This window comes from Panthera onca, chromosome E2, assembly GCF_046562875.1.
Source record: "Panthera onca isolate mPanOnc1 chromosome E2, mPanOnc1 haplotype 2, whole genome shotgun sequence".
Lineage (NCBI taxonomy): Eukaryota > Metazoa > Chordata > Mammalia > Carnivora > Felidae > Panthera > Panthera onca.
In genome coordinates, this window is record NC_138353.1 from 50,900,200 (window position 1) to 50,917,924 (window position 17,725).

Here is a 17,725-nt window from a genome sequence, read left to right on the forward strand (position 1 = left end):
CCCAGACCTTCTAACAGAGCCGGACTGAAGTCTACAATTTCGACTGCGGCTGCAACTCTGCGGCCTTGCCACGACCCTGTTGTCGAGCCAAATGCTGCCTGCACGAGCGCGAGGCTATCCTGGAGCACATTCTGCACCAACCCGGAGGAGATCGCTGGCAGCTGCAGGCCCACGAGAGCAGCGGGGAGCCCGTTGTGAGCAACAGAAAGGGCTGCCGCGCGGCCTGCGTCACAGGAGCAGGTGCCGGCTTTCCTGATGGGAGGTAGCCTTCGTCCAAACCCTTCCTGCAGAAGCCCGCCTGCAGGAGCCGCCCAGATGATGCTCAACCCCCAAGCAAGGACAAGAACAATGCGTTTCCAGCTTCAGAGTCCCGTCACTGCTCCTCCAAAGACCTCAGCCCTCGAGCCTGAGACGCCTCCGCAAACTGGAGAAGTAAAGGAGGAAAACCACTGCGCATGTCAGACCTGACGCGCATGCTCCGCACGCCGCTCGAAGGCTCCATGCACCACGCCGGGCTCACTGAGCTGTGAGAGCTGCGCATGCGCCGGTGGCCCGTCAGCGCCTGAGAGCCTTAGCTCGGGTCACCCTGGAGCGGGCGGAAGCTGATTCGGAAGGACACGTGGACGCCGGGAATGAAGGGAAGCCTGCAGGCCCGCCGCCACGTAGTGGTGCAATGGGTGGCACAGTGACTCCTCGGGCTCCGGAGTGAAGGTGCTGGCGCAGAAGCCGTGGCCGGCGGCTGGGGAGGCGGGCCTTAGTGGGCAGGAAAAGGAATAAACCATCTTGAATGCGGGGGGGGGGGGGGGGGGGGGTACTGTGGAACCAGTTTGCGTGAGTACAGATCCTGCCTCACTGCTAGCTGGCTTGAGTGAGTTACCTTAACCACTTTACGCCTCGCTTTGTCTGTCTTTAAACTGGGGGCATTAATGGTCCTCCTCAGAGGGCCAATGGGAAGATTCAATGAGTGAATACGAGAAGTGATCAGTACTAATTCCAGTTTTTAATGGTAAATGGTCTTAATATTATACCCTTCAAAATATTGTTTGCTCTTTTCAGTAAATAGCATTTGTTTAAGTGGTTTCCTTCTACTCTCCCTGTAGTTATTCACAGTAGCTCTATAATTTATTGAATAGCTTTCAACATCTATTGTTACCCTTTAGTTTGTTGTAATGAAATACGTTGATAAAGTTCCTATTTCTGAAGTTCTTACATTACTGAAATTAATCCCATTTGTTTATATCATAATTTTATAAATGAATAGCTGGATTCAGACTTCTAATAATTTATTTGAAATAGTTGCTTCTATGTTTGTAATTGGAATTCATCTTATTTTCTCTTGTGTGCTATCTTTACAATACTTGATAACTATGAATTAGGGATCTTTAATCTTTCTCTGTGGACTACAATTGTTTAGAATAACATAGGAATTACATCATGTGTGAATTTAGATTAAACTCGGCAGTAAAACCACCTAAATTTGCCACCAGATTTGGCTAGGATTATTGGACTGTTCAAATTATCTTTTTTTTATTTTTGAAAAAGAGAGGGAGTGAGAGGTGAGAGGAGGTGAGAGAGAGAGAGAGAGAGAATATCTCAAGCAGGCTCCACACTGGGAGTGGATTGACATGGCGTGCAATCCCACAATCTTTGGATCATGACTTTAACCAAACCTGAAGTCAGGAGTCCAGTGCTCAACTGACTGAGCAACCCAGGCACCCCTGGACTGTTCAAATTTTCTGTCTCATTTTGGGTCAAATGAGGTATTTTATGTTTTGGTAACAAGTTACCTGTTTCTCTTTGGTTGTCCGTATTTATTATGGTAAGTTTGTACCAATGCTTTAATATACGTCTTTAAGCTTTACTGTATTTGAAGATTGTATCTCATCATTAACCTTGTATATTCATTTTCTATGTCTGTCTGTTAGGTTTGCCAGGGATTTCCCTTTTTATCATATTCTTAAAGAACAAAATGTGTGTTTTGTATCATGCAACATAGAACGTGTAGCATATTACAACAAGTTAAGGAACAGTATCTTAAACAAAAGTTCACTCTCCTTTCATGGAAAAGAGATCCATTGTGTCAGCACCTTGGTATCATCAAGGACCCAGACTTGTCTTCATGCTCGCATTCCCAACACCTGGCTTCCATCCTTATGATCCTTATTATTCACGATAACTGTTGGAGCTCTATTGATCAGAGTCACATTTCTGGACAGCAGCAAGTAGAAGACTTGGTAAATGGTCACTTTGCCATTGATTCAGCCCCCTTTCTTCGCCTTCCCGGAAGTTGCTGACCATACTTTTGTGTATATATCTGCCAGAACTTCTTCATAGAGCCACAGCATGATGCAAGGAGTGCTGGGAATGCAGCCTTTGTAGATTTTCATAAAAACAAAAAAAAACAAAGTTCTATCCCTGCATGAGAGGACAGGAATGAATATTGAGTAGAACTGGAAGTGTCTGTTACAGTGTCACATATACTACCAAACATTTCTGCTTTCACTTCTACTAAAATTTTTCATATCTTTGATCTGAGTTCATTTATCTTCCTCGTTTTTATTGGTTGATTTTGATACTCACCTTTTAAATCCTGAGGTCAAATCGTTTTTAGGGTTTTTGTCTTTTTAAAACAATATATGAGGAAACATTTGGGAATATAAATTTGAAATCCTGTTTTCTGCTGCTTCATTTTCTAGATCTTAACCCTTACCTGTGGGTTAAATGTTCATGGAAGCGTCCACAGACAGCTGGAACTAAGAGCATTAGATTTTAGGGCTTATGTTCTTAGAACAAATATTCCCTGAGCTGGGTGGTTATGGGACATATTAAATCTCTCAAGCACACAGTCTTTCATATCATAATTTATTTAACAAATTGCCTATTGCCAGACATTTAGTGGCCTCCAATTCAAGATGTAAGCATCACTGCATTTGCCATCCTTATGATAGATCTTGTTGTGTAATTATTTCTGTAAGATTAATTTCTAGAAGGGGAATTGGGTGTAGAAAATAAAAATCTGATACCTATCAGAAAACAACTTCTCCGTTTGATTGTCATCTGTTCTCCAAAGTTTTCCATAAAATATAAAATTGCTTTCTCTCCCACGCTTCTGGTGAGAGCGTAACCTGCTAACACTGGTTTAGATAGCAGTGTGGTAGCATCAGCCAAAATTTAAATAGGCACAGCCACTGGTGCAGCAAATCCTCTTCCCAGAGTCTTACTGAATTGCTTTTTTATGTACATAAATATACAATGTATGTGATGAATCAGAAATATAACCTAATAAGCAAACAATCACTATGAAGATACATGCATGTGCTATGATTCCATTTTGTGAAATGAAACTGTATATGTGTATGTCTAAGCCTTTTGTTAGGGCTCAAATGCAAGGTAAAGGAATGAGAAGGATATTGAACAAAGGCCATGGTTACTTCTGAGGAGCTGGACGGCCCCCGAGAGGGAGAATGTGGTACAGAGAAAGGTCCATGTTTAAGTTGATACCCTTTTGTATTACATTTATTTTTTTCACTAAGGAGGTATTTTCATTTTATTATTAGAGAAAATAAGGTACTTATTAAAATTAAATTAGAGTGCTGGTATATACTTCTCAGGTTATCAATACTGTCATTCCACGATTTATGTATATTGCTTAGATTTTTATATGACTGCTTAATTTGTATTTCAGTGTCTCACCGTCATTGTCAAGGAGTTATGTTCTTTGTTTCTACTCTACTAGGACATAAGTTGGATGCTGCCACCCCAGGTGTCATTAAAAAAAAAAATCCAATGAAAGAAGAAGGTCTACTTTCACAGTGTCTCCACAAAAACAAACAAACAACAACAACAAAATTAGCAAACCACCCAGCACTCTTCTCATCCATACCCATAAACACACATCACCTGGTCATAATTTTTTCCATGTCCCTTCCTAAACCAGCCCTTGACCAAGGGAATTAATATCATGACAGGCTTAAGGAAGAACCTCACCATAAAAGGAAAAAAAGCTATGGGGGGTAATGGCTATTAAATAAGACACCAGCAAGTCTGGTATCATGGTAAAAGGGATCCCTCCTCCCCCATAATAAGGGCCTTCCCCTTTTCGATCTTTTTAAATTAATGATTCTAAAGTTTGGACCTCAAATCTTACAAGTGCACTTCCATCAGAAAGTCCAGTTGTCATGCGTCAGCCAGTGTGAGTTGTAGTTGTGAGCAGTTCATGCTGAAAGCACATGTGTCTGTCAAGGGTCTAGGAAGATTCCTTCTGCTCTGCATGTATCCACAGATTATGAAGTTCCAAAGGGAATTAATAGATTATCACACTTCATCTCAAAGACTATAAGATTTGATAAATCACAAAATACATAGTTTTAGAAATGTATCAACAGCTTGGACCCACAGCCCTTTGCTCCCAGAAAAGGAACCATCCAAATGCAGTAGTTACCATGCATTGGGCTGGATGCAGAAAGTGAATTTAGACCAATAGAACTAATTCCATGGACAAGGTTGACCAAATATTCCTTCCCCCGTCGTAGGTTGGGCTTCCCACAGTCAGAGAAAACTTGACACAAACACAACTATGCCTCGAATAAGGAGACCATCCTAATTTCTTCACCAAGCCGCACAACTGGGTCATATTTCAGCAAAAAAATGTTAATGAGTTGCTAAAGACCAAGCATGGGCAAGTGTGAGAGTATAGAACTCCTGAGGTTCTCAGACACAAAGAGATTTTGTACCAACTCACAGGTTATTCTTCGTGGACATCACTGGGTGCTTACAAGAAAGATGGAGGATGGGGTGGTACAAAAGGCATAAATCCCTACCCATTTCCTTTTCCCCTGTGGGACAAACGTAACCATAGCAACAAAAAAATGTACACCTAGCTCTGCTATTGAAGGTTACCATGGCAACAACAAAATGCACACATAGCTCAGCTACCGTTAAGGTTTTCTCTTTATCTTTGGTGTTTGGCAGTTTAAATGTAATGTACCTGCGTGTGGTGTTCTCTGTAGCTCTTTGGCTTAGTGTTAATTGAAGTTCTTGGTCAATGGAGTAGTGTCTGTCATCAGGTTTGGAAGTCTTGGCTCTCTTATTTATTGAAATATAATTTCTGTACATCTCTCTTTCTGGTTTTCCAATGACACATATTTTAGACTTGTTGACAGTGTCCTACATTTCCTTTTTGTTTATTTCTGGGTTTTTTTGTTGTTTTTCTTCATTCTTCATGCTTCATGTACATTGACCTCTGCTTTGATATTTCTTCAGATTTATTAATCTTGTCTTCTGTTGTGTTCATTTTACTGTTAAATCCATTCAAAGAGTTCCTTACTTCAAATACTGTATCATTTCTAGGACATTGATTATTTTTTATAGATCACAATTTTCGATTTAAATATTCAATGTTACATTCATGTTATTTTTTATACATTACCCACTTTTTTAAAGCCCTTGCCTGCAAACTTGGGATCACCTGTAGGTCTGTTTCTATTGACTATTCTATTTATAATTGGACACTTCTTACCATGTGTGGTTACTTTTTTACTGCATGCTGGACACTGTGAATGAGACTGCATATTATGTTATCTTCTCCTAAAGAGTGTTGGCTTTTGTCCTAAGCGCAGTTAAAATACCAACAGATCACTTTGTTTCTGATGAGGCCCACTTTTAGGTTTCGTTAGGTTGGATGTACAACAGTTTTGTCCTAACGCATAATGTCTTTGCCCACATGGCATTGACTTTATGGGATCTCAACTGAATGTCCTGGTTGATCATGTACTTTAAAAATAGTAATCATAATATTCTTTCTTTATCTGGCCCCTATAAACTATTAACAGTTAAATTTTGTACTCATTATGTAAATGAACTTGAAGCATACACGATTGTTGGTAGGGGAACAATGCTGTTTAACTTGACCACTGCCGTTTAATTGATAATAACCATTGCATAAGGATAAAATAAATAAATAACTCTTGACTTTAATGAGCATCTCATGTGAGACTAAAACTCAGTCTGAGGGACACCTGGGTGGGTCTGTCAGTTAAGTGTCTTGTCTCTTGATTTCAGCTCAGGTTCTCATCTCACGGTTTGTGGGATTGATCTCCATGTCAGGTCGTGCACTGACAGCACAGAGTCTGCTTGAGATTCTCTCTCTCCCTGTCTTTATGCCCCTCCCCGACTCGTGCAGGCACTCTCTCTCTCAAATACGTAAATTTAAAAATTTTTAAAAACTCTGAGTTCTGAAGTTAAGGCTTTAAAATTAAAACTAAACATATATTGGTTAGGAGAGTTTAGGTACGTGAAGATATAGATGTCCACAAGTCCGAGCATTTCTTAGTTCCATGACTGAAAACATGTCCCTGACCTTCACTGCCAGACAGGTCCTGCATTATCCCCATTATCCCCACTCAAGTCTGACACCAGTGAAAGAACATGAGAATGCAAAGTGGGCCTCGCTAGGATGGCAATGTATGTATACGAAGAATAATCAACTAAGAGCATGGGATTTAGAGCTCCAGGTTTTCCAGAAATATCTTGGGAAAAAATAAATATCTTGATTTCCTCTTTCCTGCTTTATTTTGATACTTCTGGAAACTGTATCTCTATAGCTTACTATCAGTTTTGTTTCCCTGAGGAATCAGAGCTGCTCAAGTAAATGATAAATGGTATTTTTTAAAATGTACGACAAGAAAAAGGAAAATACTGGTGGTCTGTCGAGAACTAAAATTCATTTTACCTTACAGGTCTTCTAATTCCTGGCAATTATCCTTGAAGTTCAAGTTAGCCAGCAATTACTGAGTTTGGGAAACATGGAGAAGAATGATACCGATTTTTAACTTACTAGCAACTGTCTCTTTCAGTTGGGTAAGCACATATTTCACATCTTAATCATGTTGGACATCACTTGATGAATGGGATGTATGAGACTTACTCCTAATATATGCTAAATGACAGAAGGTTGAAATCCATCAGAAGATTTACCAAGTGCTCCTTTGTATGAGATAAGAATCTGATTTGGCCCTTGGCATTCAAAAGTTCTAAGCTGTGGCAGGCAACCTGCTTAGAATATTAAATAAATGTTGATCATATACAGGGCTGAGTAAAGCAGAAGTTAAGCATTTAATTTAATAACATAGAATAAAGAAAATGTTTGTTTTTTTGGTAGTGTTACTCTCAGTTATTAATTGACTGCCAACCACATTCCAGACAGCAGACGATGAGGATCATGAAAACAAGGACCAGGAAACACTGTGTAGCTCACAGCACATAAAATGTTGCTTGATTAATGAATGTTTGTTGAATCAGTAACAACCTGCTTGCCTTTTCCTATACATTATATCATTTTATCTCCAGAATTTCCCTGAAATGGATGTTTTATGCCCATTTCTTAAATGTTGAAATGGAGGCTTAAAGTAGGTAATGGACTTCCTTGGCCCAGGTACCAAAGCTGTGGGTGATCATGAGGAGCTCTCCCTACCTGTGCTGTGCTCGCTCACTCTTCTGGCTCAGCAGGATGTAGTCATTCAGGCTGAGGAGTGAGGAAGGGGTACAGTTGGAACTGGTAAATAAAGTAAATGTACCCTCTGAGAGGTGAGGTGAGGGTTTGTGAAACGTGTTGGATTCCAGTAGTGGGAACAACAGAAAGACAAGTAACCATGGCAACTATGTGCAGAGGATACCACTTGAGGAAGATGTGGAGGCAGAAAGGGGGCTCACTGAAGAAAACCTGGGTAGGAGATGGAGAGTGTGATATTGTGATGGACAGTAAGAAATATGTTTGGTTATCAGCCTATTCCTGGCTCACAGCTGTTAAAACCCTTGGAATTTCTTGTGCAGAGGGTGACAGAGGTGTCTTTCATTTTGTTACCAAGGTGACTTTTGGAACGTCCTTAGGTAACCTGAGGATGGGGAGCTGGTTGCCAGGAGAACCAACCACATGATTTGAGGGTTGAAACTTTCAGGACCTGGCGCCCCCGACCTCCAAGGTGAAGAGAGGGGCCAGGGTTTGAATCAATTGCCATTGGCCAGCGATTTTAATCTGTCATGTCTATGGAATGAAGCCTCCATAAAAACCCAGCACAACAGGGTTCACATTGCTTCCAGGGGGGTGAATACGTGGAGGTGCTGGGAGGGTGGCGCCCCTGGAAAGGGCATTGCAGCTCCCTACCCGGTTCCCACCCCTCACCCTCTGCACCTCTTCTGTCTGGCTATTCCTTATTAGCTCTATATTTTTATAATAAACCAGTAATCCAGGAAGTAAAATGTTTCTCCTGAGTTCTTTGAGCCACTCTAACAAATTAATCAACTGTAGAGGCTCTTGGGAACTTCCAGTGTATAGCCTATCAGTGAGAAGTGCAAATAATAGCCTGGGCTTGCAACTGGCATCTAAATGGGGCTGGGGTGGGGGCTGGGGACAGTCTTGTAGGACTGAGCCTCTAACCTGTGGAATCTGATGCCGTCTCCAGGTAGATGGTGTCGGAATTGTGTTGAATTGTAGGACAATCTGCTGGTATCCTGAGAATTGCTTGTTGGTGTGGGAAGTGCCCCCCCGCCCCCACCACGTACACACATTGGAATTGGTACTAGAACCTATTTAGAGAGAAAGCTTCATCATCCGAGGTGTCTGGGCAGAGGGCCTTGAGGCAAAAAGTGGCATCCTGAGAACTTGCTGTGAGTCTGTGTTAAAAAAGTTACTAAGCCAGTTATGAATGGAAAATGCAGCTCTTTAAGACAGATGTGTGATTACCTAAATTTCACGGCTGCTCCCTGGTGGGCCCAACCCCAGATCTGGCCAAGTCATCTTTCCTTTGCCTTAAAAAAAAATGAAATGTGATGCCATGAGGTAGGGTCTGTATTCTTGAGACTGCCTACTATTCCCTGTTGACTCCTTAAACTGCCTCTCTATCCCTTTAACCACCCAGTCTCAGGAATGCACACGGGCCTGCTCCTTCTATATGGGGGCCCCAAACCTCAGTTCCCAAAGGAACAAAAATTAGGCCAGCATGGAATTATTTTTTATTGGCTTGTTGGTGGATTTCTTTGGGTTCATCCTTGTTTTTTAGTAACTTCTTTCAACATGGCTTATAATTATGCAACTACAGTACCTGCTAGAATCAATCAGCCTTCCAAACCCAAACACGTTCATCTTTATCCAAATGTAATTTATCTGAAATGCCATGTTGGTGTAAGAGTTATGCATTACTACATAGGCTTCTATTTTCTTCTTAAATAATGAAATACCCTAATGGAAAATATTCCCTCAAAATAAATTTTAATGAGCACTTATTTGCCCAAATTGTTCTTTCTCTGAATGGCAAAAATTTAATATGAACTGGAATTATCAGGGGCTTTTTGTTATAATGGGCTTTGGGAATAAGTCATGCAAAGATGACTTATTTTCCTATATCTTCCAAACTGTGAGTGCTGCCTTAACAACTTCCTGTCAAATGCAAAGTGAGTGTCAGTGTCTTACGTTGCGTCTCTACAGGAAAATGTCACATCAGAAATCATGCCAAGGTGTAAGATAATACAGGAGATTGAAGTGAACAAGAAACCTAATTGCTGTTGAAGGGCATATATCCCAGACTTTGCTGCTAAGAAAAAAAAAATGCTTGTGTCTGCCACATTTTTTAATTCTCTGCATTGAATAGTTTTTCTGAGGAGAGAAAGCAAATGGGAAATATTACCCTGTACCCTGGCAGGCTACAGAGCACGGGCCTCATTGTGCTCACCAAGAATTAGAGCAGGGCCAGATGTAGAACTTGGAGAAGTGCCTTCCAGAAAAGAACTCAAGCCTCAGCAAGAATTATGAGTCAGTGGAGTGGGGAGCCAGATCTGAGGGTGCCCCCACAGAGTCGAGAATGCACACCATTAATTGCTTCTCTAGACTTTTCGCTCCATCTGAAATACCACCAAAGGGAGCCAGTGCCATTTCTGAGTCATTTTTTATAATAGAAATGACATTGAAAGGGGTCATTTGGTTCAGTTTAAATTTTTGTATTGCATACCTTCTAGAAGCTTCATAGTATCAACAACCAAACACAAAAGGGAGTTTCCATTTTCCAGGAGCTCAGCACTGGGATGGGGAGCTCACAGCCAAGTCAAAAACACTTTCAGTGAATGTCCATCCACTTCCTCTTTTTAAACCAGAAAAGTGCCGGCTCAGTAAGCACCTCCAAGGGGGCAAAAAGGCTACAGAGTTAATGTTCCTGGGATGCTTGTTGGCTTGATGGGAGAGCACAGGCTTCAGATGCTGATGACTGCACCACCCACCTGCTGAGTGGCCTTGACAAGTTCAATGAAAACCCTAAAAACTGCTTCCTTCTCAGAAAACTGGAAAAAGAACACCCATCTTGTAAAGCAGTTGTGAGATGCTCATAGATGATAGACGTTCAAGGCATGTTCTCTTGAGCAATCTCCTATCCCCTTTGGCCCTCATTGCCTATGACCCCCACAGCTAGCAATTTTGTCCAGGAAGGGCTCTATACACATCTGTACAAATGATTAGAATATGTTATCTCGGGGCGCCTGGGTGGCTCAGTCGGTTGGGCGTCCAGCTTCGGCTCAGGTCACGATCTCGCGGTCCGTGAGTTCGAGCCCCGCGTCAGGCTCTGGGCTGATGGCTCAGAGCCTGGAGCCTGCTTCCGATTCTGTGTCTCCCTCTCTCTCTGCCCCTCCCCCGTTCATGCTCTGTCTCTCTCTGTCTCAAAAATAAATAAAAAACATTAAAAATAAAAAAAAAAATTAAAAAAAAAGGAATATGTTATCTCAAAGAAGGTTTGGGAAGTGGAATTACTTCGTCTGTAGAGAAGGTAGGAAAAATATTAAATGTGATTAGGATTATTTTATAATCAGTAATGGTAATATGCTTCCTCATAATTTAGGTATCCTCATAATTATTCCTATTAAAAAGCAGAAAAATAACATAAGACATTTAAAAGTTACAAAGTACTTTATAATTGGACTCTCAGAAAATCTGCTATTATCAGCATGAGAAGAAATTTTACTACCAATTTTAATGATGAGGACCTGAGACTGAGGATTTCAGAGGCCCCCAGTTTTATGTTTGCAAAGCATTCTGTACTTCCTGTACCTGCACATGGATCTCCTGCAAATACTAATTCAGGATATTTTGCCTGATGTCTGTTGTCCTGATCAGAGAGTATGACACTCCTCACATAGCCTGTCCCGGTCACCACTGAATTGCCAAGCTTCTAGCACAGAACATAGCCCAAGAAGGAATTCGGGGATTCGGAGGAAAGGTTCACAGAGCAATGTTGTGGCAGGGGGGAGAACCATATATTAGTAATGAAAATAAATAGGCTCTTTTCAGAAGCAGGGGCAGCTGACTGGTAGCATATGTTGGGAAGGTGGAGAAGGACTGTCTCCCAGGCCTAGCTCACCACCCCTCTAGGTGCGCACAGGGGTAGATGCTGCTTGCAGGGGTGACGCAGCCTCTCCAGTAAGCTTCCGAGTCTGTATCGAGGGACTGAGTGGTCGGTTGCCTCTGCGTGGCCAAGGGTGCTCTGAACGGGAGCCTTCCCCCATGCCAAAGGGGACCTGGGACAGTGCTTGGTTTCCACCCACTCAGGAGTGCAGAGATGAGAGAAACGGGCAATGTCTCCTTCTGGGGAAAGCGTATTTTTGAGTGCCTAACATTTACTCCTAATTTATTCCCACATGGTAAGATACGCAAACACACAAACACACACACGCCAGCTTGTTGGGGATGTATCAGGCAGCAAGATCCCCTGTAAGGAAGAACCCTGGTAAGTGCTGGCGATGATCCCTTCTGAAGTTTCACTCCTCTGGCCTCACATTCTGGCTCTTTCCTTTATAATGAAAAGAATCCCTAAATCAATCGTTTTTCTCATCTGCAAAGTGAGTTTGTAATACTCACTTCATCACATTGTTTCGATGTCCCAAGGATTAAACAAGAACATACGGGTTAGATACCCGGTACATTCATATGCTCTCAGTAAATGGCAGGGATTGGCATTGTCCTTCGGTTCTGAGGGAGAGGAGGACAATAACACTGTTGCTTTTATCAGCCGTGCATTTTCTCAGCATTCAGTCACGCCTCCTTGTGTCCTCACCACACCCCAGTGAGGGAGACAGCCTCATCCCCGTCTCGCAGGTGAGGAGTCTGGCTCCTGAAGCTGGTGTGACTTGCCCAGAGCTACATAGTGTGTAAATGGCAGAATGTTTGATCATTCTAGAGCCAGAGTGGCCTCGCTGAAGGTGGGCTTGGCTGTTCTTTTACTCAGGGAAAGAACAATCAATACCTCTGCAGGAACACTGCTGGAGAGAATCCTGACATGAGCACAAAGTTTCTGGGAAAAAGAAATTGGCAAACCTCCCTGTCAACAATCAGAAGGTGATCAGCAGAGAAAAGCACTCTGAGAGAGCACTGTTCTTTAATCTTCTTTGAAACAAAGCTGATTTCCCTAGACAAATGGATCGCTAAATTCATATAATTATCTGTGCATATACTCCTGTCATCTTCAGTATTTGTAGACAGTACGTTTTATTTTTTTAAGTAAAGGAAAAACAAATGCCATTATTCATATGTTCACAGGTGGAAAAATCTCTCTCTCCTTGCTTTTCTCATGCAGTTATCAGCACATGTTAGGATGAATTCAGGGAGTTGGTCAACAAATGTATCCATGAAAAAACTAGGAAGAGAAATTTTGACTGCTTCTTGCTGCTTGTTACTGTGAAAAAGATAATCGATTGCTTCCTGATTCTTAGGAAAAGGAAACAAAAGTTCACTCCCTCAACGGAAGAGGAACCCATCGTTCTAGCCAAATGTACCTGATGAACGGGAACATGAAGTCATGGGGCAGACACGCATCAGCATCGCTGATCCCCTGCCTTCACACGTACCACCTAGACAACCATCTCCTCTTCTCAGGGCCCATCTAGGTCCTACATCCCCAAAGAGGGGAAAGCTAAGCCTTCCCTTGGGACTGCTCGGGTGTGTGTTGGGGTGGAGGGAACCAAGCATGAGCTGGCCACGTGGCAGGGTCCTAGGTTTCATGTAACCATGCCTGCCCATCACAGACCGGGCTGAGAATTCACATTTATTCACCTGTGTTCTACTTATTGTATTGTATCCCTTTTCCACACACCCTTCCAAGCCCCAAGCTGGTAAACACCCTTCTTCCAAACCCACGAAGTCTTCGACACACTTCCGGCTATATTTGGAGCTGTCCAGCAGGCCAAAGCAAGTTTTTTGTGTATTTTGAGAAATTAACCTATTGGAATCCTCAGTCCTGGGAATCCAGCAGGAGTCAGAGTAGCTGATCGAAGCTTTCCATCCATAGAGACCTGGGGAACTGGGTCCAGCCTCAGCTAGGTCATAAGGCCAGTGAGAAAGGACTTGTATAAAGCAATTCTGGTGGCCCAGGAAAATGACTAGAAACCGCAACCTACCCACAGGCCTCAATGAAGCAAAGGGCAAAACTAGGTTAAAAAACAAATCGTACGGTGCAATCTCGCTAAAACTGCAAACTGTATATATGTCATATTCATATTTTTGAAAAATATCAGAAGGAAACATCAGAATTCAACGTTTTGAGCCTTTCTTCCCCCCCCCCCCCCCCCCCCCCCCCCCCCCCCCCCCGCCTTCTAGGAATACAGGTGATTTTTATTTACTTGTGTTTTGATGCAGACCTATTTTTCCCCACATTTTCTCCATTAATCATATACTATTGTTGTAATCAGAAAAAAGCTACAATTAAAAAAAAACTACAAGTGACCCACACCAGCCTATGACTTGGAAGAGTGCTACTAATGGAGCCAAGTGAGTCCAGTGAGAACAAAGTCATTCTCCAAGCCCTCCTATGCCCCTCAAATGGCCTCCCTGTAACCAAAAGAATGAAGCTTTAAAAGTGTGCATCATCAAACAGAGTCATTAGACCACTGAGTCTGCCTTCGTAGAGCGTAGAATAAGTGTTCTGAACAGGAAGGACTCAGAGGCGGCTTTCTCTTCCCCGTAGTCCATTCCTCACCCTCACAGAGCAGGGCACTTATCCTTCTGACCACCTCCATCCTCACCTGGAAAATCAGGGAGCAGTAAGCCACACACCAAAGGCGATAGCACGGGAATAAGGACTTGGAGAAGTTGCTGGGCCAGACACCAGTGGGTCTGATGCAGGACAAAGGTCAGGGACACACCACAGAGGAGGCAGCTCTGCACCCACGGATGGGAGCACCGTGCATGGGGGCTCCAATCCCAGCTCTGCAACCATGCAGCCTGCAATCTTTGGGCAAATATTTGGTCTCCCTTGGCCTCATGTTCCTCATTTGTATGGGAGTCTTCTCTTTTGTCTCCCAAGAAACCATTGTTGAAGTTTCACAGAACATTGGCTTCCTCCCAGAACAGGATTAGGAAAAAAAAATGGCAACTGTGAATCTGAACAGAAACAATGTCCTAGCTTGGGAAACATGGAATGGAAATAAAGTGTGTTTCCTTTTACTTTCGCTTAAAATGAAAGAAAACCAAAACACCCTACCCTCACACATACCCCAGATACAATTGTATAATCATACAATAATTGTTCAGTTACTTCGATGTTGCAAAGCAAAGCCAGAATGCCAGAATTTTCTAAGCATCCATTGTCCAATATGGTAGTCACTGACCACATGTGGTTATTGGAGGGTGGCCAGTCCCAGCTGAGATGTGCTATCAGTGTAAACTACACCCTGGATTTCAAAGATTTAGTGTGAAAAGAAGGTCACATATCTCATTCATTTTTTTCATTGATTATGTTGGCCTGATAATATTGTGGATATAATGAATCAAAATATATTATTAAAAGTAATTTCACCTGTTAATTTTTACCTTTAGTGTGCCTTACTAAAAAATTTAAAATTACTTACGTGGTTGGCATTATATTTCTTGTAGGCAGTGTTGATCTAGGAGAAAGATTTTCTTTCTGGGAATAGGCTCTACCTGCCCTTTCTTCAGGTGCCTTGTGACATGATGACAGAACTATGTGAAGCATGTTGCACGCAGGGAAGATGGAAGGGCTGAAGATGTTTATTCCACCACCACCCCCAAGCCCTCATTGGGTTATCATGGCTTTGATGTGAGCCACTGGGTCTTTCTCCTTCTTCCCTTTCCCCCCTTCCTCTTCTTTCTTTCTCTTCCCTCTTACTTATTGTAAAATCATCTATGCCAAAGTGCCTGCTATTCCTGAGCTCTAATAGGAGTGAGGTGTCGGTCAGATAATTAGCTCCTGTTATACTTCACTCATCATTAGCACCTGATTTACTGGGAAAGCTTTACTCCAGGTAAAATCATTACCTGCCAGAATGATGTGTCTTGTAGAGACAGGCTTTGCCTGCCCAGAATACTTCCAGAGTTCTTTAAGTAATATTATTTTGGTTTTTCTTTGCAAAACTGATCAACATCTTTGGTTGTATCAATCACAGTGCCCTGTACTCTTCCCCTCCCCACTGGACATTCAGGATAATTCAACTCCCTTTCCCAGGACTTGAGTCTCAAGAAGAATGACCTATCATGGGAGTGGAGGTAGATCTAAGCCATTTGTATATCAGTCTCCACAGAGACTGACTGATCACTCCTGCTACGGGGTTCTTAGACCTACCTTGATACTGTGCTGATTGATTTTCAATTCTTCTTTCAATCTGATGAGCTACCCAATAAGACTTGAAATAACTTCCTTTTGCATTTAAGCTGCGCAGAATCACTTTCCATTCCTTGCAGCCACAGCCCTCTATGTTGTTATTCTAATTCAGCAAAACAGTGAAATGCTGCAAGAAGTATTTAAGAACCTTTATCCCTGGCTGCAAATATTAATAGGATGGAATAAAGAGGTAAATTGGTTGAAACACAGCCATCCGCTTTGTCTTCGTACAAAACCGCCATTGTGCTGTTCCTTGGCTGGCTCCGTTGATCATGAAGCTGATTCCCACCAGCTCTTGCAGACCTCACCTTCATGCTGGGGGCTGCTGAGCTCTGGGAAATGGGAGTTGAAAGGAATGAGAAGGCCTGGATCTCCCCGGTCCTTTCACTTTTTAAACACTGCTATCGTCGGTTCTCACTCAAGCTGTCCCCTGTGAAACCATTTTGAAGTTGGGCCGAAGGCTACACATCTCCAAATGTTCTTTAAATACCTGCTAGATTTTAACCACTGAGGAGCCACTATTTCCTCATGACCTGCATGTGCGACTTCAACTATGTTTGTCATTCAGGTAGAGTACTGGTGGCTTCATCTACTTAACCAAGGTAAAGGAATGCTTCCTTTCTTCCCAAAGTGTACCCAATTGTCCTCTTATTTGGGGGTTTTAAAGACTTGATCATGGTCTTTCCTTAATCCTAATAGTCACCCAGTGCAAATCTCTGGAGCATTTTATGATGGGAAGAGGAGAACCGTCATGTAAGTTTTGCAGCTGTGAGCCGTGGATTTGCCATTACTAAAATACCTTGCATTTGCAAAATAAGTTATCAAGAAATTGTTTCTTCATGAACCCTATACCTGTATTTTCCATTTTTGTTAGAAAGGTTGGTGCCAGCTAGGGAAGAAGGTTTAGGGGTAAATATAACTCCTTTGATGTGTATAACGAAGAGACTGACATAATGTTCTTTTACCAGAATTGTTTATCAGTTGCATACTAAGTTTCAAGCACTAAACTAGGGTTTTGCATTTATTATTTGACTTGTTTTTCGCAGCAACCCTAAAAGTTAGATACCATTATCCCAGTTTTAAAAACAAGAATGCTGAAAACTAAGTAGGTGCTCTAACTACAGTCACCCAGCTAAGAAGTGACAGATCAAGATTTCGAAGACCAGCAATGTCTGACTTCAAACCATAGTTAATTCCATCAGATCTTCCTGTTTCTTTTTTTGCTTTTGTTTTATGTTTATTCTGAGAGGGACAGTGTGCACATGTGAGTGGGGGAGGGGCAGAGAAAGAGAGAGTCTCAAGCAGGCTCCCCGCTGTCGGCGCAGAGCCCGACATGGGCTCAAACTCACGAACTGTGAGATCATGACCTGAGCCAAAACCAAGAGTCAGATGTTTAACCACCTGAGCCACCCAGGCTCCCCACATCTTCCCGTTTCTTTGCTGTTGTTTTTGCCATTTAATAAAATGCAGTTTAGTTAAAAAATAAAGCTGTTTAACCAAACATAACTTTGTTTTTAGGTTAACCCTTAAATAACATGAAACAAGAGTTAAAGAGACAGACCCTTCCTCAAGGAGACGTACATTAAATCAACAAGTGGTATGTTATGTACTACTTTTTAAAATTTAACTCCAGTTCTCAACTCATCAGAATAAAGTATCTGGTGTTAGGAAGCCATTGTCCTCTATGGCACAGACACCACAGACTTGGCATATTCTGCCTGGTCCTGCTCTGTGGAGTTTCTCCATCCAGGGACACTGTCCCCTTCAGGCATTCTGTCAGTCATCAGCTGCCTGCCTTCCAAGTACGATCTGAACATAACTTTGCTGCTAGGTCTGTCCTGCCGTGTTTCTCCCTAAGCTAAGCTAAAGTTGAAAGAACCTTACTCCTTCTATAGGTTACCGCCATCCCCAAACCCTCAATCCAAGTTTCTAAACTTCTCATGACCAGATGCTATCCTTCTAAGTAAATTATTTGGCAACTACGTAACCTTATTATTCTCTGACTCTCCAACCAGGATAAACCCACTTCTCAGAGGAGTGGCACAAGCTCATGATTTTTTTTACCAAATACCTAAAGT

At 42.3% G+C, this 17,725-nt stretch overlaps 1 protein-coding gene across 5 annotated transcripts in view; it reads left to right on the forward strand.

Moving 5' to 3' along the window:
• The first annotated feature begins 609 nt into the window (after nucleotides 1–609).
• Nucleotides 610–17,725, forward strand: part of LOC132690122 (uncharacterized) — a 57,845-nt gene continuing 40,729 nt past the window's right edge. For 2 of the 5 annotated variants that reach the window (XR_009615265.2, XR_013552538.1), the window contains exons 1-3: nucleotides 4,931–5,066; nucleotides 6,738–6,858; nucleotides 17,166–17,244. Coding sequence is in view for 1 of the 5 variants with exons in the window: in XM_078439007.1 (XP_078295133.1) it covers nucleotides 6,814–6,858 (45 nt within the window). In the remaining 4 variants the exon portion in view is untranslated. Of the gene's footprint in view, nucleotides 712–4,930; nucleotides 5,067–6,737; nucleotides 6,859–17,165; nucleotides 17,245–17,725 lie in introns of those variants that run through there. The other 3 variants (XR_013552539.1, XM_078439007.1, XR_013552537.1) reach the window with 2 other exon arrangements.